The sequence below is a fragment of the Cynocephalus volans genome, chromosome 1, assembly GCF_027409185.1.
Source record: "Cynocephalus volans isolate mCynVol1 chromosome 1, mCynVol1.pri, whole genome shotgun sequence".
Taxonomy (NCBI): domain Eukaryota; kingdom Metazoa; phylum Chordata; class Mammalia; order Dermoptera; family Cynocephalidae; genus Cynocephalus; species Cynocephalus volans.
Window position 1 is genome coordinate 228,092,612 of NC_084460.1, and position 24,693 is coordinate 228,117,304.

The 24,693-nt window shown below is 33.7% G+C and overlaps 1 protein-coding gene across 9 annotated transcripts in view; it reads right to left on the reverse strand.

Annotated features, from left to right (window-relative positions):
• Positions 1–1,562: 1,562 nt before the first annotated feature.
• Positions 1,563–24,693, reverse strand: part of BAZ2B (bromodomain adjacent to zinc finger domain 2B) — a 294,255-nt gene continuing 271,124 nt past the window's right edge. For 6 of the 9 annotated variants that reach the window (XM_063092906.1, XM_063092873.1, XM_063092892.1 and 3 more), the window contains 10 exons: positions 20,126–20,784; positions 19,438–19,711; positions 19,106–19,261; positions 18,582–18,742; positions 14,055–14,365; positions 13,536–13,671; positions 9,899–10,045; positions 4,484–4,749; positions 4,041–4,184; positions 1,563–2,946 (listed from right to left, as the gene is read on the reverse strand). In XM_063092906.1, the coding sequence (XP_062948976.1) occupies positions 2,793–2,946; positions 4,041–4,184; positions 4,484–4,749; positions 9,899–10,045; positions 13,536–13,671; positions 14,055–14,365; positions 18,582–18,742; positions 19,106–19,261; positions 19,438–19,711; positions 20,126–20,784 (2,408 nt within the window). In that variant the 3' untranslated portion in view covers positions 1,563–2,792. The remainder of the gene's footprint in view (positions 2,947–4,040; positions 4,185–4,483; positions 4,750–9,898; positions 10,046–13,535; positions 13,672–14,054; positions 14,366–18,581; positions 18,743–19,105; positions 19,262–19,437; positions 19,712–20,125; positions 20,785–24,693) is intronic. The other 3 variants (XM_063092915.1, XM_063092901.1, XM_063092922.1) reach the window with 1 other exon arrangement.

Consider the following 24,693-nt stretch of genomic DNA (forward strand, 5'->3'; position numbering starts at 1 on the left):
GATAGAATACCTTGCAGCAATCAAAAATAATGAACTAGATTTACATATTCTTTTTTCAACTAGAAGAAACAGAATTAAACAGTAAGATTCACAGCATAATGCAATTGATGTAAGTTTAAAAACCACTGTGTGTATACATTTTTCACGTTATATATTTTTAAAGATACACATATTGCTAAATATACAAAAGGTTAACTGGAAAGACATATTAAAAGTGATTGTATATGGGGGAAAGGGAAATGGAGAAGAGCTGAAGGAAGAAATGAAGAACATGAAACAAAAAGGAGCTTTGCAAAAACAATGTGACGAGTATGTCTTGACTGAAGAGAGGAATTGGTTACTTCAATTAGCTGAAGTTAAAAAAGAATTGTTTTTGGTAGAGTTGTAATGTGGCCCAAGCAAGTCGAAGAGATCTTATTGAAGCAAGATTCCCAGCAGATAAAGTAACCCGAACCTTTGCTGAGTAACAACAATGAAGACACCAGTCCAAAGTAGCCAATATTTACCATGCTTTTTTTTTTGGGGGGGGGGGGGTATCTTATTGTTACAAGAAAATTATCCATCTTGAAAAATTATTTTTGTGTGAGCATTTAAGTATTTTCTCATTAATGAGACCCTCAGATACCAGACATAGTATCAAACCCCTTATATACCACCTAATATAAATTAAGCATATATAACCCCTAAGGCAAAAAACTCATGAAGAAAAATCCCCATGGAGCATCAGGCATTTATATAAACACAAAAACCAGACACTTTATTCACAGCACCACCTTGTTCCCTGCTCCACATATTTCTGATTAAGCACCAGCCCTCTTAAGGCATTACTGTAATATCTGGCTAACAGAAATTGACATATTTTCATAGTAACAGCTGATTTTCATATAAGTCCTCACAAACAATCTAGGGATTCTGGAAAATGCTCTGTGGCTTTGAAGTATTTTAAAGTTAGGAATATTTTCTTCAAAACTTTTCTATTCACCCCTTACTACTAACAGCAGTGCACCTTATCGCAAGCTATAAGCTCCATGAAAAGGCAGTCGTCTTTTCACCAGTGATCCCCCAGAGTCCAGCAGAGGGCCCAGCAAGGCATCAAACTGTGTGTCTTGGATGCTTGAATCTGTATCTCATGGCTCATTAGATTAATTTATATGATCAGTTTTTCTTATTGAAAACTGCATTATGTATCTACTGATAGAGACATTTCTCATAACAGAACAAGGCCTTAAAAATGTATTCTAATATTTTCATATTGAAAATGTGAAATAAGAAAAAAAAAAAGGAGGCCCAGAGAAGTTTACAGACTATTGAAGCTTAGAGATTCAAGAATTATATTCACTCGACTTCAACCCACCCCCCTCCACCAGCCCAGTGCTCTATGAACCACACTCCACACAGTTCCTCTTTTAGGACTCTGTAAAAATCAAATGTAAATTAACTGGCTTTTTGAAAAAAATATATTTTCAGGTTCATTAAGAAAAACTAAAAAACTAGTTTGTAAAAGTCTTTTATTGTATCCGTGCCACACATAGTAGTGAAAAATAACACTCCTAAAAAAAAGAATGCTACCTTTTCCACAACATTTTATTTTAAATAAAACTTCAAGGACTCTTACATAGGTACAAAAAAAATTCTGATCTATCCGCCTCCAACAGGCCACCACAACACACAGTAGATAAAACACAGTGGTTACAAATGTCTTTTAAATTTATTTCTGAGGCAAGGCAAATGGGAGGGAAATGTTTCTATGAAAAAATACTGTGTGCGTAGGAAATTGTCACAATTTTATTCCACATGGATACAAATGATTATACTTTAATTTAGACCCTGGTGGCTTAAAATTATGTAACAAAATAGAAAAATGGAAAACTAATATCCCCTACACCCTGTTTCAAAGGCAGGCACTACCAAGATTAAGGAGACGCCACAGTGTTGGTAGAGGATAATTACTGTACAAGCTGTATAGCTATAATTACCTTCAGACTAAAATAAAATGCTACAATCATTCTAAGGCATAAACAATAATGTCTGCAAACAATATATACACATAATACATATTTAAAACAAGACTTAATATAAACAATAATGAACAGTATATACAAGTCAATTTTTTCACTGTCTTGAAATACAATTTAACTACACAAGTGATGCAGCAACATATATATATAAATGTACTTGTAACTCTACAGTAAAGTTTATTTTTGGTGCTTTTATAGCACATCAGTGTAAACAGTTTAACTTGGCTTTGTTTTATATTTTAAAACATTCCTTGTTGTATTTTCAAGATTTAAAGCAATTTTCTAGTTCTTCCTTTTCACAGAAAACGAAGATTCTGGATGTGGTTTAATCATAAATAATTCATAAAATTAAATACATTCACTAAAAAATAAACTACAAAGTAAAAAAATGAAAAATAGATATTTATTGAGAGGGAAAGGAGAACCATTTCCCACATTAGAGCTCTGGTGTTGAGTATTCAGTGCGATTTGATATATTTTAATTGCTATTGCACTATAACACCCTTTCCTTTGAAAATTCTTTGGGTGTGCTTCCCTGTTCTACCTAAATTAGCTGATAAACCACACAAACCAATAACCAAGGGCCTTGGTTGTTGCAGGAGTGAAGCCTTTAAAAATAGTATCATTCTTCTGATACTTTTTTTAATATACTTATTTTAAGGAAAAAAAAGTCATTACGTGTGTGCCTTGCACGTTTATGTAAATACAGTTCACATTGCTGGTCTCATTTGTCCTTGTTTAAAAGGAAAAAAAGAGAGAGAGATTATTATAACTTCAGCTCACTTTGAAAGTATCTGTCCACTTTTTTTCAAAATACTTCCTCATACTGTGGCCAGCTCTGCCTATATCAGAATCATCTTCATTAAATGTTTCACAGTTGTCAAAAACAAGCCTGACATCTAGAGCAAAGGTTTCAAGGTTTGGATACCTGAAAGGAAACACAATTAGAGATTGCTTTCATAGGGTGGCTTTGTTTTATAAACAAATGAAGAGGTAATAAAAGGTAAAACTGAAAGGAAAAAGAAAAAGATTAGGGTAACTACATATTTAAAACTGATATAAAATATGATATCCTCTTATAATGGAACATTTAAAAAATTTCATATGTGCTGGACCATATTGGATTTAAAGACAGGGCAAATGAAAAAACAGATTTCTCTGAAGATCAAGGTATATTTCAACTAACTGGCTTTTCCCCCACATCCTGTTTCCTATTTTATTTGTATCACAATTCTGTTGTAGGACTTACGTTACTTGATTAGTTTATTAACTCCTCTGACTGGCTGTATCACTTGTAGAACCCTATTATCTGCATTCGGAAATGTTCAGTTGCAGAAATAATGTAAATGCTTCCTATGCACTATAAAAATTATACTTGCCCTGTATGCTGTTCTGTGTTAAATCTCCTCCGTTTCCCTTCTTCTCTCTTCAAATATGGTCTTTTGCACAAGCATTAGAGTATAAAGAACCAAAACAAGCAAAGAAAGCACGTGCTATTCCTTTACCAGAGATAACATTATGAGGGGCTGCCTTCACAACACAAGCTCCAGATTACATGTTACTTACTTTGGGAGGCACGCCTGACACTTTTCCTTACCTGCCTCCCCAGTCTGGATTTGGTGCCCATCCAATGTCAAAAGCAAATTTGTCACACTGTTTTTTAATTTCTTAAATAATTTAAATTGATTTGTCTTCCATATTTTACTACCCTAACTAAATACACACACACACACATCCCTACCTCACCAAAGACAGGGCCTACGTCTTTGCTGTTAATTAATGTATCTTTGGCTCACTAGAAAAGTGCCCAGCACATGTCAGGCATTCAAATAAATATTTATTTATTTTTTTTGTCGTTTTTTTTTCGTGACCGGCACTCAGCCAGTGAGTGCACCGGTCAGTCCTATATAGGATCCGAACCCGCGGCGGGAGCGTTGCCGCGCTGCCAGCGCAGCACTCTACCAAGTGCGCCACGGGCTCGGCCCCAAATAAATATTTATTGAACTGAAATGATTTACTTACTGTCCACTACTTAGTTTCTCTCTAATTGTGGAAAAATCCATAGGCTTCTTAATAACTTTCCTATAACCAGGAACAAGTTTCAAGTTTACAGGAAGGAGAAAAGGCCATGCATCCTCATGAGTTTCCATCTCAGTCAGGATCATACTAAAGAAAAAATAATGTCTGACATCAGAATTTATACTTTATAATTGTCTATTTTTATTAAAAAATTAGCTTTCTATTATAATATTTCAAGTAAAACCTCAGTGCAACTTTGTTTATTAAAAAAGATAAAGGAAGACATTATTATTTATACCTTTACTTATATATTTCCTTAGACTTATATTTTACATTTTTCTGCTTATACAAATTGTTGGAAAGTAACCTTTAATATGGTAAAAACTTTCTAAAACAAATAAAATAGGATGTCATAAATATGTCGTAAACGAAAAATGAAATAATACCTGCAAAGAGCTAGGTCCTTGGAGTCATCTCTTTTAGGTTTCTTAACAGAAGTAAAGCTTTCTTGTTTTGACAAGTGAATAGAAGCGTTTTCCTCCATTTTTCTTTTTTTGAGGTCTTTGTTTCCTCTTTTTAGTGAACTACTTGTAGATGCAGAGTCTTCATCTTCAGTATCCCCTATTAAAGTTACTTTTTTGCCTTTCTTTGTCTCAGTAGTCTTTTTGCCTTTGACATGAAGCTTTTTGATTTTTAGAGTTTGACCACTTGCCTTTAATTTTTAAAAAAAAGTAAATGAGGTGTAAGAAAATAACTATCTATATACCTTCTATTATTTTAAATTATGAAAGTTCAACAGGGCAAACAAATAGAGTCTTAACTCTGATCTTGAAGGCTGATAACTCTATTATTTTCAAGAGACATCTTTGTATTTGTTCTCCCATAATATAAAAGGCTAAAATATAATTAAGCATAAAATATAGCTAAGCATGAAATTCTATTCATCTTAAGAATTCTTACAACTTGAAGATGCTGATTTCATGGTAATCCATCTTTCGTACTAGAGAACTTATCAGCAATATTCCTTTAGATTATGTCACTAACTAAATAAATTGAAAGATACAAAAAACCTCTCTTTTAGTGCACAATATAATTAAGAACAAAGGTGAATATAATCAAAAATATACAGCCTATTAATAAAAAAGTTGAAGAGGTAACAAAAAGCTAGGCCAAAAAATGAAAAAGAGCTCATGAAGTGTCAAATGACTACATCTACTAGAAATAGATTTTTTTTTCTGGATAAAGAATAAAAAAATAATATCTGTCTGCAATAAGAAGAGAGTTCCACAAACTTGTGGTTCCAAAGTGTGAACAAAGCAGCCGTGAAAGATGGGGGGAAAAGATGTCTGTTTTTGAGGAAAACAATATAAACGGTATAAAGGACATTATATCTGTAATCAATGGGTATGAATTCCAGCTATGGCTCTGTTAAATAGCTATGGAAATTTGGGCAAAAATCTTTGAGGCCCTGTTTTCTCATCTGTAAAATAAGAAAGATAAGCCACATATTTTCTAAGGTCACTCTAGCTCTAGAAATACAGGAAAAAAAAAATCTCAATGTGGCCTTTTTCAATCTAGCCACAAATTGTGCAGCACATTGATGTAACAATGAAAAGGTCCCCTACCCCAAATTTAGAAATAGGGAAATAAGTCTGTCTTTTGAGAGTTAAATTTGTAATAAATCTAATAGATCATAAAAGAGAGATATGTAAAGTCACTGGTAATATATAGTTTTTGTTTTGATTTTCCAAAGTAGCGCATATCAAACTCTTTTAGAAAACTACTTCTCCCTTACCCAGAACATTAAGAAATCCTAGACTGGGTCATGTGACCAGTCCAGTAATACTTTAAAGTTGGCTGTATTCTTGACATGTATTTGGCTGAAAACATTTCTTCAGAGTATGTCATGGAAATTTCTTTGAGAGTTTCATGACCTCTGCCAGCAATATTATTAAAAACTCATAATCAAGCAGTTAAAATTATTGGTTCTTTACTGGCAGGTAAAAAGTATAGTTAAGGAGATATTTTAATTAACTAAATACAATAAGACAATCCATAGATCCAACACTTTCCCCATACCATATCAAAGAATCACTACCCCTTGTCAAAGACTGAAGTAATTAAAATCATACTAAGTCGCTTCTCCATTAAGTATATTAATTTTTATTCACTGAAATCTGATTATTTGGGATTTTCATATTATGCTGAGCATTTAGCACTCTGAAATCATTAAAAAAAAGATAAAGAGAACGCATAATATAATGAAGGAAAAGTCCACTTAATGAATATTAAATTAAGTTAGATATTTAATAGTTGTGTTATTTAAAAAGAACAAAATTTCATGAATAATGGGCCAAAACTTCTAGTTTCTATTTGAACTAAAATATTACTTGGGATCATTTTCTAACAAATTAGTATGTACAGTAAGAAAATATGAAATTGAAATTAAAGAATCAAAAGACTTCTGTTTCAAAAAAGACAATGAAGTCTATTTCTTTAATAAACGATGATTATCAACTTACCTCATTAGGTAGTGCAGATACACATACTTTAAAAGCAAACTTTTACACAATTACTGTTACCTGATTACTTTGCTCTTGTGCAGTAACCCGCCCCACCCCACTCCCGACTCCTTGCTAGGGCCCAAATTCAAAGAACTTCACTGGGTCTAAGGCAGAACCTATCAGATTGCATGCACAAAGGCACACATCTATTATGTTTGTATATTTATATATTAGAAGTTGTGAACTGGTGTTTTATAGGCCATAAAGAGCCCACAGAATGTGCTATTTGGCTCATATGATATTTGTAATAATTCTGAATTTGTTTCCAACATTTAATATTTGGGAGGATATGCATAAAAGTCCATAATTCTGACTTGCCTTGAAATATTAAAAGTTGTTGGAACACCGGGCCCACCTTCCTACATGACAACAATTGGCTGGAGTTGAGTGATGACTACCATATTTAAATAGGGGGCATGATTCTCCTGTTTGCCACAGTGCCCACTATGGGTCCAATGAACTATTTTATGTTATTTGCTTGACTTTTGTATGTACTAGAGTTTGAAACTTCTAATATGTTCTATTCAATTCTGTGATCATTTGATCACATATATACATAACACACACACATACACACTGAGTAAAAATAGTTAATCATAATGATGTATTTAGAAATAGCCACTTGAGGGCAAGATGTATAGTACAAATGTTTGTAAATAACTATGAATTAACTGGAAAGATATTTTTAAAACCTTAAGTTTTCCTTATATATCAAAATCAAATGTTTAGAATTTTCAAAATTGTTGTAATAAACATAACATCTAGTTTACTGCATTTAAAAATAAAAAGCTGGCCAGTTAGCTCAGTTGGTTAGAGTGTGGTGCTAGTAACACTAAGGTCTGAGGTTCAACCCCTATACTGGCCAGCAAAAAACAAAAACAAAAACAGAAGCTTAGAAAGCTGCATTCACATAAAAGGGCACATGGATGAGATCACAAATCTTATGTTTCTAAGTTCACTCCTTAAATTATAGATAGCCAGAATTCTAACTTAAGCAAATTTACTGAAAACAAAAACTCCAATAGCCTATCAGGTGATACCCCCCAAACTTAAAATACTATCTGTTAGTAGATCAAAAAGTATTAGAGAAACTTTCTATAAGTTGACAGTTATGAAGCTAAAACTTTACATACAACTAGTGAATGTTGCTTTTGAACTCCATTTAACTATATATGACAAAAATGATTAAGAAATCAAAAAGCAATTATTAGTGAATATGATACCATGCAGAAACCCTTGCTGTAATGTAAAATGTAGTCTAAAGTATAATAATGTATTAATATAAACATTTCACAGAATTCTAAAGTTATAAAAGCTTTCACATATATGACCTTATGTGATCCTCATAAATTCCTATAAAGCAGATAATAAACCATCCTACAGATGATAACCTTGAAGCTAAGAAAGCACACCAATGTTTACACATTGGGGAGGTGAGCAAAAATCAGCAAAGGAGACTGAGAAGGAGCAAAGTCAGGGAGAAAACTAGGTGAAGCGGGTATCCTAGAAGCCAAGTGAAAAACAGTGTTTCGATGAGAAGGGAGTATTCAACTCTGCAGGTCAGATGAGGCCTAAGCACTGATCACTGGATTGCAGCAATGTGGAAGTCATTTGTGGCCATGATAAGAGCAATTTCAGAGAAGCTGTGGAGGTGAACATCTGACTAGAGTGAGTTCAAGAGTGAACCAAAATAGAGACATTAGAGAGAACCAGAACAGAAAACTTTCCAGGTATTTTTCTGTAAAGGGAAGGAGAGAAATATGGGAAGAGGATCAAGGGAGAAGTGAGGCCAGAAGAGGGTTTTTGTTTAGTTTTCCTAAGATGGGAGAAATAACAGCAATGTTAGCAGGCTGATGAAAGGAACCCAATGGAGAAGAAGAAATTGATGATGTAGGAGAATAGGGAACTGCTGGAGTAATGTTCCTAAGGAGGTAAGAGGGGATGGGAACGGAGGCACAGTTGGGGAACTGGCTTAGTTAGAGGTGCTAGCAGTACATGGCAACAGAAGAGATGGTAAAGTACATGAGCCCAGATGCTGAAGGATGGTAGACATGGTGGCAAGATCTTGTGGTATTTTCTTCTATTGGCTTCCATTTTCTCAGTGGAATGAGAATAAGGTTATTAGCTGAGAATGAGGATGGAGAAGACAGAGCTGGAGATAAATCATCAGAAATCATCAGTGGCCCTCTTAATGCCTTGAATTTAAAAGGCTTGTTATTTTCTATAGCCACATTCAGATACAAAGGTATAGGTGCTGGAGAAGACAGAGAGCTGGATAAACCATTGTGATAGTTTTCCCAAGTGAGAGAATGGCAAACGACCTAACAGTGGATTCAATGATTATGATAATAGGATACTGACACATTATAAGATTAGGAGGAAAGAGAGGCAATGAAGGGAGAGAGGGACAGTGAAAAGGTCTTGAGATAAATGAATTGAAGGTCCTGGTGAGACCAAAGGATTGTTGAAGTTGGAGTACTAGAGGGAGTGAACTGGAAAGAAAAAAGATGGTGGACAGATGGATGTTGGATTGAGTTCATGGTGAGGCAGTAGTTACTGTTATTGATTAGGTCAAGAGATTTAATATGAGACAGTGATTGAGGTAGGAAACACCTAGCAAGGAGTCTGGCCTTCAGCATATGCTGATTCTTTTATACTTCTTAATCCTTACCTTTTAACTCCAAAATCCATTTCTTTCTGTTTTATTATATTGCTTCTCTCTTAATTGGTAAGAGAGTTCACAGATTCCTATTTTAAATGTGACTCGAAAATGACTTAAAATATAGATACTTATCACTATATGACTTAGCAATTCTACTTCTAGGTATATGCCCAAGAGAACTGAAAGCATACATTCACACCAAAACTTGTACATGAATGTTCATAGCAGCATTATACATAATAGTTGGAGGGTAGAAGCAATCCTGTTGTCCATCAGCTGATGAATGAATAAATAAAAGGTGGCACATCCATACAATGGAATATTATAAAAAGAAAGGAAATACTGAAATATGCCAGAACATGGATGAATCTTGAAAACACTATGTTAAGTGAAATAAGCCAGACACAAAAGGCCATCTATTGTATGATTCATACGTAATGACCACAATAGACAAAGCCACACAACAGAAAGTAGATTAGTGGCTGCCAAAGGTTGGGGAGAGAAGGAAATGGGGAGTGCTAATGGATTCTTTTCAGAGTCATGAAAATGGCATGTTAGTATCTCAGGAAAAAAACCCCATAAAATTCTGCATTTTGATCTAGTAATTAAAAAGTTTACTTTTAGGCCAGTCTTACCTTAGCAATGCAAGCTGGACAAAACCAGTCCCCATCTGGTATAGTGGTAATCTTGGGTCTATGGCAGTATGTATGACAGCCTTTGTCACAGCCATCACAAAGGAGAAGCAGTTCTTCATTATCTCCCTTTCGACAGATTTGGCAGTACTATAATACATAAAAAATCATTTAAAATTAAACTTCTGCTATGAATAATAGTTACTGGGATGTTAAACACACCATAATTCCTAATTTATATTAGTAATAAACATTCCGCTTGCTAACAAGTATACAGTAGCCATACACATCTATGTATCTCTCATTACACAGATATGGACCACATGACGGGGTGAGCAGTTCTATTGGGGTAAATGCACATTTCAGGTACACTGCAAAAAACAAAGCTAGAGGTTGAATGCCTGCACACACTTCAGAAGCATGTACACATTAACATATGAAATAATTAACATGACATTAGAGCACATAAAGCAATGAATAGCTTTAATACATGGTGGTTTTTTAAAATGTGTTTCATCTTTTGCTTATCTTAGCATCCTCATGATATCCTGAGAAAGAAATAAGAGTTAGAGTAATTTTTAAGATCAAAATTACAAAACTTGTATTAACATAAAAATTATATATATAATAATTTTAAAAACCCTAGATTTTGACTAAATTATCTATGTTTTGTGATTAACTGAAAAATGTGTCCAAACCAGGAAACTTTAATCAACCCAAATCAAACATGTATCGTAAGTGCAGAAAATGGATCCTACAAAATGATAACTAAGAAAAAAGAATAGATACAATAAATTAAATAATTTAAGAAGTCATGATTTATTTTCTAAAAATAAAAATAAAATTACTTCTCTACTGAAAAAATTCTAATATCATTAAGAACTTCAAATCTGCAAAGACAAAAATTTTTTTATGCATAAATATTCTGTATAACAAGTTTCACAAAGGGAAAGAAGAAAAGTTAGATGAGTAAAAACTTTCAAGATGCCTTAAAAAAATAGTAAGTACTAGTATCATTTTTTGACATTTACTTTATATTCCAGTCATAGTACAAAATGTCCTGCAAACAATATTTTAAAAAATGAAAACATTTATACTGGAAATAATTTATACTAATTTAAAGTTAGGTATTTATATATTCTTAAAAACAAAATAGCTTAACTGTTCAAACTTTAATTTTCAACAGAACATTATATCTTAGTCTGGGAAAGTCCAAAATAATAGCCTTATAACCGCCCCCCCCATATATATATGTGCACCAACAATAGTTAAAGAATCTTATATTAATGGCAGATACACACTATTCAAGTTAACACATATTGATTAAATACATATATCATATATGTAATATTAAAATTGGCATGTATAATAAGAACAAAAGCAGCAAAATTTAACATTCCAATAATAGCTACCTATTTTATGACCCTTCCTAATACCACATCACTAAATGCCTTAAGTTGGTGTTATTTTTCCAAATTTGAGTTACATCTCTAAAACTCCTAGTATAAAAATATCCATTAAGAAATAACATTTGGAAGGTTATATTTAAGTCCCTATAACAAAATTAAAAATTAGATTCATGAACATAAGTAAATTCTCACTGTTTGGGACAATAGATAACTAAAAATACTGCAAAGCTTGTCTTACATCTCACATTTATGATTTAAAAATAAAATTATTTTCTGATACTTTTAAAAGAAGAGTGACAAACGTCAAATTCATAACACTTTTGAACAATCACTGTAATAGCTCACAATATGTTAGAGCAGATATATTAATATTTGGTTTTAACTCCATTGTTACTATGGTAAAAACTAGTGAATGTTTCCTATTATTTAACATCAACAACAATATACAGCACACTGTGGGCAGAGAATTATCTGGGGGCAATTTATGACAGCTCCTTCTTTCCTGATAAACTTCATCTCTGGCCCAGAGGGTATTTCTAAAGATATCGAGCACTTTAACATTTTTTTAGGGATTTATTATGAGGATTATTATAGGCACTGTTGCATCTCTAATTAAAGGTTACAAAGTGCCTGTTAATCTATGAATATGAAACTCTGCTTTCTTTTCAAGGTAGTTTCATAGCGAAGAATGAATTATTAAACATTAAAAAAGAAATAAAGATTATGAGAAATGGAGTTGAATGACGACAAATGTTTATTAGTAATATGGGAAAGTTTAATAAATGTGCGAAAACTGAAATAAAGTTTCAGGTTGCAGAAAGTAAGTGTACCAATATGAAAGCAGGTTTTGGTACAAGTTTTGGGTTTCTGTGTATAGATCTAAAACAAAACTGACCACATTATGATGATTCTTTTGGTGTAGATGAGAAAAAAATAACTATATGTATTTCATTTTCATGTAGGAATTCAATCTTTTTTGATCACTGTAGCCTAGATTTCACCAAATACATTTAACCAAAGTGACTTTAAAACTGGGTTTAGTAATAATTGTTAGAAGATAAAATATTTTTACCTCGTAAAAATGCTCACAGATGAACTGAACAATGCCTTAAAACTTATAGTAAATTCTAATTTGGATTGAGAAAGACTTAACTTTGAGTGTATTGTGAAAATTACAGATTCATTATTCCATACTCATTTTAGAAAGAAGTGAAAAACCACAGAAGAAACCAAATTCATTTGTATATAATGAATAAGGTCTTAAGTAGTCTAAACATGGAGGTAAAAATTAAGGAAAGAATGCTAAGTTATTTAAGGATCACTTCTTTTCTTCAGGGAACAACTACTTTAAGTAAAGAAATTTCACCCTTAGCCATTCATGAAAACAAATCTCAAGTGTTTGAATTTTTTTTTTTTTTTTTTAAGTGTTTGAATTTTAAAGATAGTCTGTAATTCAAAAGTAAATGTTAAAGTGATTTACAAATCTACATATAATACATACTTCTATATATGATATATAAAAGAGGCAAGAGGGACACTTGTACATGATTTAAAATAAATATCTCGTTGGAAACAGAATAAACTATAGCTCTTAATTTGGACACATAGCATTTTGGTGCCTGGCACAAAGTAGAGACTCACTACATAATAATAACTAATTGGGCTTGTATGAAGAAAGTGAAAAATCAGTTATTATTAGAGGAAAGACTAAAAGATCTGCTCTTCTTGTCAACCACATCTGATGCCAAACACATGGTATAAGTGCATAAGGTAAGAGCTCTCTGCTTATTTTGTTACTTATCTAGTACATCTTAGCATTAAAAAATGAAAACTGATAGAAAAATAAAGACACTTTAGGAATGGAGTAATATAGCAGGTGACGTTAGCAACTGGAATGTTTACAAGAGTGAAAGGGCCTTCAAAATATTTAGATTAACAACTATTATGCTGATAGAATGTAGGAGACAACTTCAGTTAGAGTTACAAACAATACTGAAAGAAGGCAGAAGATGTAAAGATATAAAAGAGAATATATTTGGTAGGTTCCTTCAAAAAGCTCAAAATTAGGAGAAAAATATCAAAATATACAGTATTTAAAAATTAGACAAACTCTCAAGTACAGCATACATTATTGTCACAGTGGGTAACGAATATTTAAGAAAGATCTGGAGGTTGGGAAAAAACAAGACAAAGTAAATTAGTTATAGTATTTCTTAAATAAAAACACTTACAACTTTCATAATTGATTTTTCCCATGCTATTGATTTCTGTAACTGCTGAATGCACAGAGCTACCTGTGCAGCACTGCGAGCTTCTGATAATGCCCTTCTCCATACCCTGAGCCCTGGAGCAATATCCTCTTCAATTCTGCATTGAAATATAGAAAAATTAAGTAGGTCATGTCCACATTTATGATCACTGAATGTGAAACAATCATCACACTGAAAGCCAAGCAATGACAAAAACATGTAACAGCCAATAAGTATAAGGTTTAAGCAACTAAATTTGATGTAGTGCACAGACTGTGGCTACGTGCCTCAAAGCTTAGTCACAACCAGGTAAATGTAAGATCACTTTGCAGGATTATCACGCACATAACAACAACAAAGTTTTTACAAAGCACCATGCAAATAGCATGATCCATATGGATCACAGACATACAAGAAGATACATAGATAACAGGCAATAGAAAATAGGCTCCAATTAGCAAAGAAGCACAATAATTTTTCAAGTTAATCTCAATAACCTACCCGTCACCATCACCACTAATGGATGGTGCAGGAGCAGGGACAGTAACTGTGCCCACATTATCCAGTTTGATCTGAATGGTGGTACTTAAGGGGCTCTTCAGATACCTTCTTTCAATGTTCCGCTCCAAATCAGCCAGCCTGGTTACAGCTATATCTAGGGGGTTGTCACTCTTCCGTTCTAGTGCACATGCACTGCTTTCTTCTTCGCCAGTAAATTCTCCATCATGTTCCTTGCACAATTTAGTAAATGACTTATGTTCAAAATATACCAAGTCCTCCCTTTCTGATGCAGGCTCTGGACACATCCAACCCTATATATCAAGAGAATAGTGTTATTGTGGGGTTTCCTCTTAAAATGCCAGATGGGTGAATTACCTTTAGTTAAAATATAGCGGTGGATACTGGCAGATCTCAAGGATCCTTATTAAAAGCTTTTACCTTGTGTTTCCTAATGCTAGGTAGAAACAAGAACAGAAAATTAAAAGAAACAGTTGTAAGATAAGTTCGAAAAATAAAATTTATCAGCTTTTGATATTATGAAAGGTATAATAAAAATCAGCAAAGTATTCTGAAGAATTTTAGACCAAAACACTTATTAATTTCATGGGACCACTTAAATGGAAATGTCGTGGTACCTCTGAACTTTGCTCTTCCTCTGTGTTTTCATTCCTTCCACTAATCTGCTATATAGGTTCTGTATTCACCATTTTTCCTTTGGCTGCAGGGTCTCTGCATAATCTGTTACCTTTGTCTGTATAGTTTTTCCCTGCTTCTCTACACCTAGTTAACTCCACTAATCCTGCAGCTCTCATGTTAAAATTCACCTCAACATGAAAGGACCCCCTGAAGCAAAATCCTTCCTTGACCGCCTTCAGGAGGTGAGTCCTCCTACTACAGGCTCTCATAGGACCAAATAAAGCTCCATAACCTTGTCATGGTTGCCATTTTATACTAATGTGGTCATCTGACTGACATCTTTCTACCTCTAAATTCCATGAGAGCAGGGATCATGTATGCTTTTACTCATTTACCTCCAGCACAGTGAAGGCAAACAATGGGCACTGGATACATATATGTTGATGAAATAAATGAATGATCTTATAACTTAGCTTGCTTATATCAATCCTCTAACTCACTTCCCACTTCCAGGTATTGCATTCTCTAGTCTCTGACTTTTAAAGCCTTACTCATCCTTTTAAGTTCTATCTTGACTTCCACATGAAATCTTCCCTAATCTCTTCCATATCTCTGCCACAAGGTGGGTATTCTTTTTCTAGATTCATGAACTATTCTGTACTTCTCTACTGTCAGTTTCTAGATTCTGCATATATGTATACATATCTTACCTCCCTATTATATGGCAAGCTTTCTGAGGGTAGGAACCACATTTTATCCAATTCTGTGATGTCTACTGTCTGATATGAAACAGGTACTTAGTAAATACATATTAAATGAAAAACAGAATGAACTTTTTATTATATCTATTGAGAGATAATTATTTTATCTTATTAGGATCAAGTATTCCCCTTTAACACAGTAGAACATTTATATTTACAAAGGAAAAATGAAATTTATGCATAGGACACAAGTGTGTAGGTACAAGTCATGTCAAGTGAACATCATTCCCGTATTTTTAAAGGGATACAAAATTGCTAAATAAAGGGAACCCTGTAAACATAGTGTATCTTGATTTCTGCAAGGCAACTGACAAGGTCAAAAAATGAGGACTAGATTAGAGTTAGAGAAATCTAGATGGCTGAATACTATATCCAAAAAACTAGCAATTAACAGAACTTGTCACCTCAGAAAAGGTCCTCAATGCCAGTGCCCAAAGGCTCTATATTTGGCTTGTCCTGTTAATACATTTATGAATAATTTGGTTGATTGCTATAAATCTGCAGGTGATTTAAAACTAGGAAGAAGTTTAATATTCTGGATGATAGGACTAAGACAAAAATAGTTCCATATACTGAAAACTGTGCCCAAATTTAATTAGTAAAAATATAATAATGATAAATGCAGATTTTAGCATTGAAGTTTTAAGCAACTAATGACAGAAATACTGAATGTGATAGAACTCATTTAAAAGTACTTTGAAAGAGGCCCAGGGATTTTTGTTACATCGTATATTCAGTAAAGCAATAGTATAATGTGGATGCTAAAAAGCTGGTACAAATCCAAATAGTGTTAATAGAAGTATAGTGCCAGATTTAAGAAGGACACTGACATTGATGCTTATTCAGAAGAGAATCATGGACCTGGAAACAATTTCACAGGACTAATGGCTGAAGGAATTTTTAAAGAGACACAGAAACTGTCTTTACAGGAGCTGGAAGAGTAATTAAACTTTTTGTACACTCTCGACAACAGAACTAGGACTAAGGATTCACAGATTTTCCTACAGTATAAAAAAAGGACTTCCAAATTATTAACAATATTAAAAATAGAAATAAATGCACCTAAGTAGACCTAAGCCACCTTTTTAATGTGACTTCACAACCACTAGTTCCCCAGGCTAACCATATAACTCTTATTTTCTTTTAAAGAAAAACATTATTAAATCCTATATAGGTATTAAAATAACGTTTTGTGGTTATTTCATCACTTTTTTCATCACTTGTGTTCTTAGACTCTTTAAGACTAATATAATTATAATTCAATTCTTAGACTAATACAGAATAATCCAGTAACACCTTATTAGAGGTATTAAACATCCCACTTAAAGTATTAAAATATCCCACTTAAAAAGCAAATCCTACTTAACTACTGAGAACACAGCCAAGAGCATTTAAGCAGCCAGGAATGTGATAAGGTCAATGCACCAAAATCAAAGTATGTCACCAGGAAAATGTTTCAGGCCTACACTCTGACTTTATACATAATTTTAAAAAGGTTGATGATATGCTTTCACAACCTATACTCAATTAGAATTGGCAAATTAGATGGGAAAAAGTCAGAGGAAAATAGGGCTAGTACAGTCAATAAAATTTAAACCAGCAAGCAGTAACAACTGACCATGACAGAGGACAAAGACAGCCGATAGAAAGTAGATGTGATAATTTAAAAAGCAAAGCACACCAGGATCATTCAGTGTAGGGGCAGAACCTCTTTACATTTCCTAAGGGAATCATTGCCTAATAATTGGTCTTCATACTGATGATCCTGTGACACCAAGATAATTTAAATTACACTCATTATTCTCAATTGAAGAAGGCAGAGAAATGCATAACATAAGATATCCAACAAACATGCTAAAAAATTATGGCACTAAATGGAATAATTTTCATTTTTACAGGAAATTAACTTGTGTTGAAGATCCAGATAAATGAGGCATTTTTATCCTGTATTATAGTACTAAGAAAAGAAGACATATCGTTTGTTAGCACAATAGTCTTAGCAAATGATAAATTTTTTCTTCCCAATGTTGGTAATTATATTTGTGGCAAGAAAGGGATATTTTATTAACTCTGAAAACTACATTTTTTGGAGATCCTCAGAAGTGCCCAAATGCCTACATTAAACTTATTATGAAACAAAATTTTTTTTTTTTTTGTCTTTCGTGACCGGCACTCAGCCAGTGAGTGCACCGGCCAGTCCTATATAGGATCCGAACCCGCAGCGGGAGCGTCGCCGCACTCCCAGCGCCGCACTCTCCAGAGTGCGCCACGGGCTTGGCCCATGAAACAAAATTTTAATTATTGGATAGGAAAATATTATGCCATAAATTTCTTATTCTGAATAAAATATGAAATATCAAATCAAATTACATGGGGACTAAATTTTCTAAACCTGTGCAGGTAACTCTCCCTTTCATGCCTATTCATCATCAATCCATTTATTTTTGGAGACGCAACCTTATTATCAATTGATAAGACATTTACACCCCCCTTTACAAAATCAAAAATTCTTGGACAAAACTAAAGCTTTTCCTTTTGCCTGTCCCATCGGAAACCAGTTCTAGTCATTGCCTGTCACATGGTAATGCCCAGTAAACAAACAAACACTTTACATATACATGTAGGATGCGAGTGTCTGTGTATCATACATTTGGATATATCTATACTGTTCTTCAAATTTAAACTATATAGAGTAAAAGTCTGACATATAACATGGCCTGTATGAAACACTACAATAGGAGTCTGATAAGATTTGTACTAGAACATTACGTTTATCATGGGGAAAACTGAAATTCTGCTTGTGGTTAAAAATTGCATACCAGAAATGATATTTCTCAATAACATTAAGTAGGCAGCAAGATTTGGTAAAAGGAATATGGGTTCTAGAGTCAGAAGGACTTGTTTTAAATCCATATTTAGCCTCTTACTATATGACCACTGGCAGGTTACTTACTCTGAGCCTGGTTCTTACCTGGCTCAGATGGAGGGGAATTAATCCAGGATTGTTTTGAGAATTAAGTGAGATAAAGTGAAAACATTTAGCACAATAACTGGCATATTTTAGGCATGTAATAAATATTAGTTACCTTCCATCATCCTAAGAACAGATTTTATTCCAAGTCAATTTTACCTTTACTTGCAAACTTGCTGATGCAACTCTCCTTTCTAGATCTTCTACCTGTTGAAGGATACCCAAATCCATTTCCATTGCTTGTTCTTCTACTGACCAGTTCTCCACAATATCTTGAGTTACCTGGTTTTCTTCATTTTCATTTAATTCAATAATAGCAACTACATTTGAAAAGAAATTAATTTTAAAATCCACTTTATTGAGTTTTTCCCCTCAGTGATTTCTTGCAGAAAGTGAATAAAATTCCAGAGGTATCATGTACATCTAATTTAATATATACAGATGTGCATGTACATGTAAAAGCAGCTTACTCTTAAAAGTAGAAACACTCTCAGAAACAGAAAACAGTATGTCTGCAGGTGTAAAAAAGTATAAGAATGTAATACCAATTTAAGAAATGTAAATAGTTACTGTTTGTTGAGAAAATAGAAAAAAATAGTAATAAATTAAGAATTAAGACATACTAAAATGCATTTTAGGATAAAAGATTTAATTCTCATATCTAAGCTCTTTTAGGTACATACCATCCTTATTCTTGATGCAGGCTTGAGTAATATAATCCAAGTGCTTCTGAATTTGTTTTTGTAATGCCTTTTCTCTTATTCCTCTGAGATGTAGCACTTTAAGCAAAGCTTTTAAGTCCTCTGGGTCAATAATTCTCCACCAACCAAACTGCATTTCTAAGTCAAGATAAATATTTAGATCTTTTACAAATATTTTTAATAGGAGAGAATGGCACAATGCAAATGAAAAGATTTATCAACTACATATAAAACCATGAAAAATTCAGTTATAAATAGGAATCAATAATAATGAAATAAAGTTAAGAGGCTTTAAACCATATCAAGGTACATACCTTCTGGAATAGGTTTTGGACTAGGAAAATCTACTGGTTTTGCCACTTCAACAGGTGCAGGTTGAGTTGAAGAGACCTTTTCATTCTGTGGTACTGGAGATTCACTTTTACTTGAAGCAACATTGGAAGTCAAAAATGAATTACCATTTCCTTCTGATAATCCTAACCCTGACCCCAGACTAGGTAAAGGTGATGTAAATGGAATGTTGGAAGTAAGGACACCAGTGGGCCACCCACAAAACTGAAGTCCCATCACAGATACTCCACTTTTCATCTGTAAAAGTAAAACATTTAAAAAGTAAATTAATCTAAGAAGTTAGGAAAAATGTTTAGAATCTGAAATTATTTTTCAAATTCTGAAAAAATATTCTTTCACTTATCACAATTAGAGGAAAACGAAATATATTAGCAACAATATTAAATTTCATGTTCTTATTTGCTCCCCAAAGTAATTTCCCTTTTAAATACAACAGGAATAAGTTAAAGAGTAATTACAGAAGACTTAGACATAGGCTAGAAATCAGTAGTTCTAATGCAGCTTGTTGATAGAAATTCTGATTTGCTTCCCTTTTCAAATTATGGCAGGGATACTGTTAACTCTTCAACTGATCCCCTTAAGTGAAAATCTTCATGGGGTCAAAGATAAAATAAAGCAATATAAAAATGAGTTACAGTTAGCAGTACTAACCTGAAGAGGTGATAAAGCGAATGCATTTAGGCCTACGGGATTCTGAGCAGAAGATGACCCAAGAAGAGGAGCTGGGGCAGGTGAAGGTGACTTAGATGGTGGTTGAGACTGAGGAGTCACTAAAGAAGTAGTTGACATATCGGTATGTGTTAGTGAAGTGTCATCACAAGGTGTTCTCGGCAAAAGGCTAAACCATTGTCTATTCTTTTCAGTCAGTGTTTTTAACAACTGGTCATTGGGGAGAGGACTGTAGAACTTCCCTTGACCACTAGAACCAGTATTAAACAGATTATTAGAGTCTGTCTTTTCCGCATTGCTTTGTGTTGCTGTTGATGGAATGCTGCCCAATGAATGTTTTCCACTGTTTTGATAAGACAATGTGCACCCATTTGCACTAACATTTGGTTTGGGGGTCATAACATCTGACTCAGGAGGCATTTTAGCTACTTCTAACAGCTTGCTTAATTTGGAAAAAGAACCAGGTTTCTGAAGAAACAGATTTGTGTTATCTTTTTCTTTAAGATCTTCCTTTTGCTCACATTGATCTGTATTTGAACAATTTAAAGTATCCCCAGAAGTCTCGAACATTTCTTCTTTGATCTGGATACTAGTTTCTGCCTTTTTTAGTTTTTCTCTTTCTTTTGCAATTTCTTCTAGTCCTACAAAATCAAAAAGTATTATGAAGATCAGTTACTCCAGATCAAATCAATATTGTAATTAAATTTTATTACTATTTATCAAATTATATGAATAAATATTTAAACAAAGTTTTCTAGATTACTTAATACTCCCCACATTTTCCTTTTTTACAGATTATATTTTTCATTCATTGGAAAGTTATGTATATCCATTACAAAAAATTAAAACATAAAAATATTAAAGGTATTAACATTTTTGTATAAATTCTCCAATAGTTCTCTATGCAATACACACACTCTATATAATTCAAAAAAAAGGAAATTCTATTATAGGCATAATATTCTAACCTACCTGTTTTACTGAATCATACTCTGTAAACATCTTGAAGTGTCAATAAATTTAACTACAACATAAATTTTAATGGCTGCAGAGTATTCAATGGACTAGATAATAATTTAAATAATCAATCTTCTAGTGATGGACATTAATAGGGCACAATTATTCACTATTGTAAAAAATGCTGTAAATGATAAATAACCTAGTATTTGCATCTTTGGACTCCCCCCACCACACCACCCCACCCCGGATTTACTTCCTTAGGATAAATTCCTGGAAGAAAACGCACTGAGTCCTAAGATATGAACTTTTCAGCGTTTCTGAACTATATTGTCAAACTGCCCTCTAGAAAGTTGGGATCAATATATACTAACGCTAGAAGTACATGACAGCATCTGTTTGCCTACACGCTCAATGAAATTTGAACTTCTGGTTCATATTTTTGCCTATTGTTTTTTAAAAAATAACTTATAAAAGGTATTTTAAAAATATAAATCCACTACTTTATTCACTTTGAAAAGTAATATACATTCAAGGTAAAATATTCAGTAACGAAGGGTATAGAGTAAAAGCTCTTTCTGCCCTATTTCCTGTCTCTATTTTTTACTCTTCAGTGCTAACCACGGTTAATCCTATCTATCTTATCTTCCAGAAATCTTACATGTACTATCTATGACTATCATTTTGCACTATTACATAAATGGAATACTACTATTTGCTTTTCTGCACCTTAGAATGAAATTCAAATGCCTAACCAAGGCCTATGACACTGCTGTATGATCTGTTCCCTGTCAACCTTTGCAACCTCTGCAACACTCCTGTCCTTGATAACCTTGCTCCTCTTTTTCTTTTTTTCAATTTCTCAAATATTCTCCAGAGATGTGCAGAGGAACCCCTCAAGTATTCAGATGAAATGATCAGCACATATGTGTGAGGAACCTACCTGAGGCCAGGGGGAAAAAAACCACCTGAAAGGATTAGAGGTGACAGTGCCAGGTGCTCACACAGGTTGGGAATAGTGCCTGTTCCTACCAACCAGACTGGGAAAGCTTAAGATAGACAGATAGATAGGTAGGTAGATAGAGTACTCAGAAGGAACTTGCTTCACTAGTAGTGGGTAATTAGCTCTTGACTGAGCACTGTTCTAATTCTGCCTAACAAATTTGAAATGTAAGACTTAAAAGGATCAAACTTTTTCTTTTCTTTCTTTTTTTTTTTTGTCTTTATGTTACCGGTAAGGGGATCACAACCCTTGGCTTGGCGTCGCCCACACCGCGCTCAGCCAGTGAGCGCAGCGCACCGGCCATCCCTACATAGGATCTGAACCCACGGCCGGCCGGCCGGAGTGCTGCTGCGCTCCCAGCGCTGCACTCTCCCGAGTGAGCCACGGGGTCGGCCCTAGGATCAAACTTTTTCTAAGTAACTTAACTGTGTCTCATTAAACAAAGCAAGAATATTTATAGGAATTTAAAAATATCCAGCACCTAACAAGGTAGAATTGACAATGTCTAGCATGGTCAAAATTAGGAGGCATGCAAAAAAGCAGGAAAACATGACACATACTTAGAAAAATCAATCAATCAAAGCTGATCCAGAAATGACAACAAGAGAGCAAAATTAGCAGAGGAGGACTTTTGAAAAAATAATGGCTGAAAATTTTCCAAACTTGATGAAAACTATAAACACATGGATCCAAGAAACTCAATAAACTCCAAGCAAAGAAACACAAAGGTAACTAAACCAGGATATATCATAATCAAATTGTTCAAAACCAGCGATAAGAGAAAATCTTAAAAGCAGCCAGAAAAAAACCTTATACCTTTATGCACGTCTGTACATTTACCCTGAGAAAACCACTCTGCCTCATCACTTCCAGTTAGGCACACGATAGAAGGGTGATGAATATTCTCTTCACACATCTGTGCTCACACATTCCTTAACTTTATACAGGTTACTGGCTAATAAGGTAGTACTCATATTTATGTTTGATTTATTCTGAGAACTAAAATCTCAAAAATTGGTGTCATATATTAAAAAACAAATAAGAAACAAACATGTTTTACTAGTTTGAGACTAACAGATGATTTCTCATTTGTACCTAATAAAGTAGATTGAGCTGATAATTTTAATAGTCATGTCTGTCTTTAACTTTTATATTCAAATTGCCTAATTATAAAGTTAAACCTCTAATTAAAATGTAAAATTATTTTTAAAAATTTGAAAGTAGATACAGGATATTTAGTATAAAAGATTATCTAAATAGTTTTCTATCTGCTGTCTCATACAATCCTGTTCTTTTCTGTCCTTACTTCTTTGACACATGACAATGAGTATTAATAAACATCTTCAAAGCAGACTAAAAAGGAGGAAGAAAAGAGAAAACATAGAATTTTGTTCATGTGATTAATTTCCCTGGCAGTAATTACAAGTACATAATAATAAAGAAAATATCATTTCTCAGAACAAATCCTGAAAGTAGCAAAGTTTGCTATTAGCAACTATGTCTCTTTGAGTTTTATCAGAATCACTTTGAACCCTCTTAGCTCACCTAACTGTTGTCACTGGACCCTGGGTGTCTGCCATTCTCAGTTCAAGTGAAAAATCTTTCCTGTGGCTCTCCTTAGCTGGGTTGAAGGAGGCTAAAACTTTCAAATAGATTTTACTAAATTCTAAGTGAAACAGATAAAGAATGAAAGAAATGTAAAAATATTGGTATTTAGAATACAAGTTGAAGAGAGGTTCAACCACAAATGGCCTCTTCCCAGGGCTCAAGGGCCCTTGTCCATTCAATATGACTTAACCCCAGGAGTGCTTTCACGGATGCCCCAACTTCATGTTGACAGTACTACCACAACCCAGCTTCTAGGAGACATCTTGATACTAGTGTGGAGAAGACTACAGGAAGCAGATTCTTATTAGCAGTATATTTAGGGCTCTTCCTTCCCAATCTGATTCAGAAATTTTTAAAAAGGTGAATGATACTACTGATACCATAAAACCCTCACCCTTCAGGTAAGATTCTCATATTTCCTGATAGGAATTGGGTTTATACTTATGGACCTAATGCTGTAACCACATCCTAATACAAAATGGAAGAGTAACACTCATATCACAGTATATGCAGATAATTGACAATAAACTTGTTTCATTTTCCTTCCAATACTGAACAAATTATCTACTATCTTACATACCCCAAACAGCTTTAAAAAAAAAAAAAAAACGATAGTGAATTGAAGGGTAACAAATCCCTGGTTTTAGCTGAATGGCCATGGTGCTCGGTTTCTTCCCACTTTGCTGAGGACCAGCGGAAGGATAGTAGGGCCTTTATCTGACATCAACACTGTTCTGAGGGTCCTCCGTATGTAGGACCTTTGACTCTTGGTATGCATACCTCCTAGCACTGTTTCTAGACCTGAAGGTCCCTTAATATGTTTACTGTTTACTGAAAATTAAATATTTTCTACCTTTGCATAAACACAGAGCAAGCTGTGGGGTACATATAGCATTTTGTCTCTTAGAATGCTCTTGTTACACATCGAAGTCCTTTGTAACCACTTCAGGGGCTGGGAGATCCTTTGTACTGTTACTTCTCT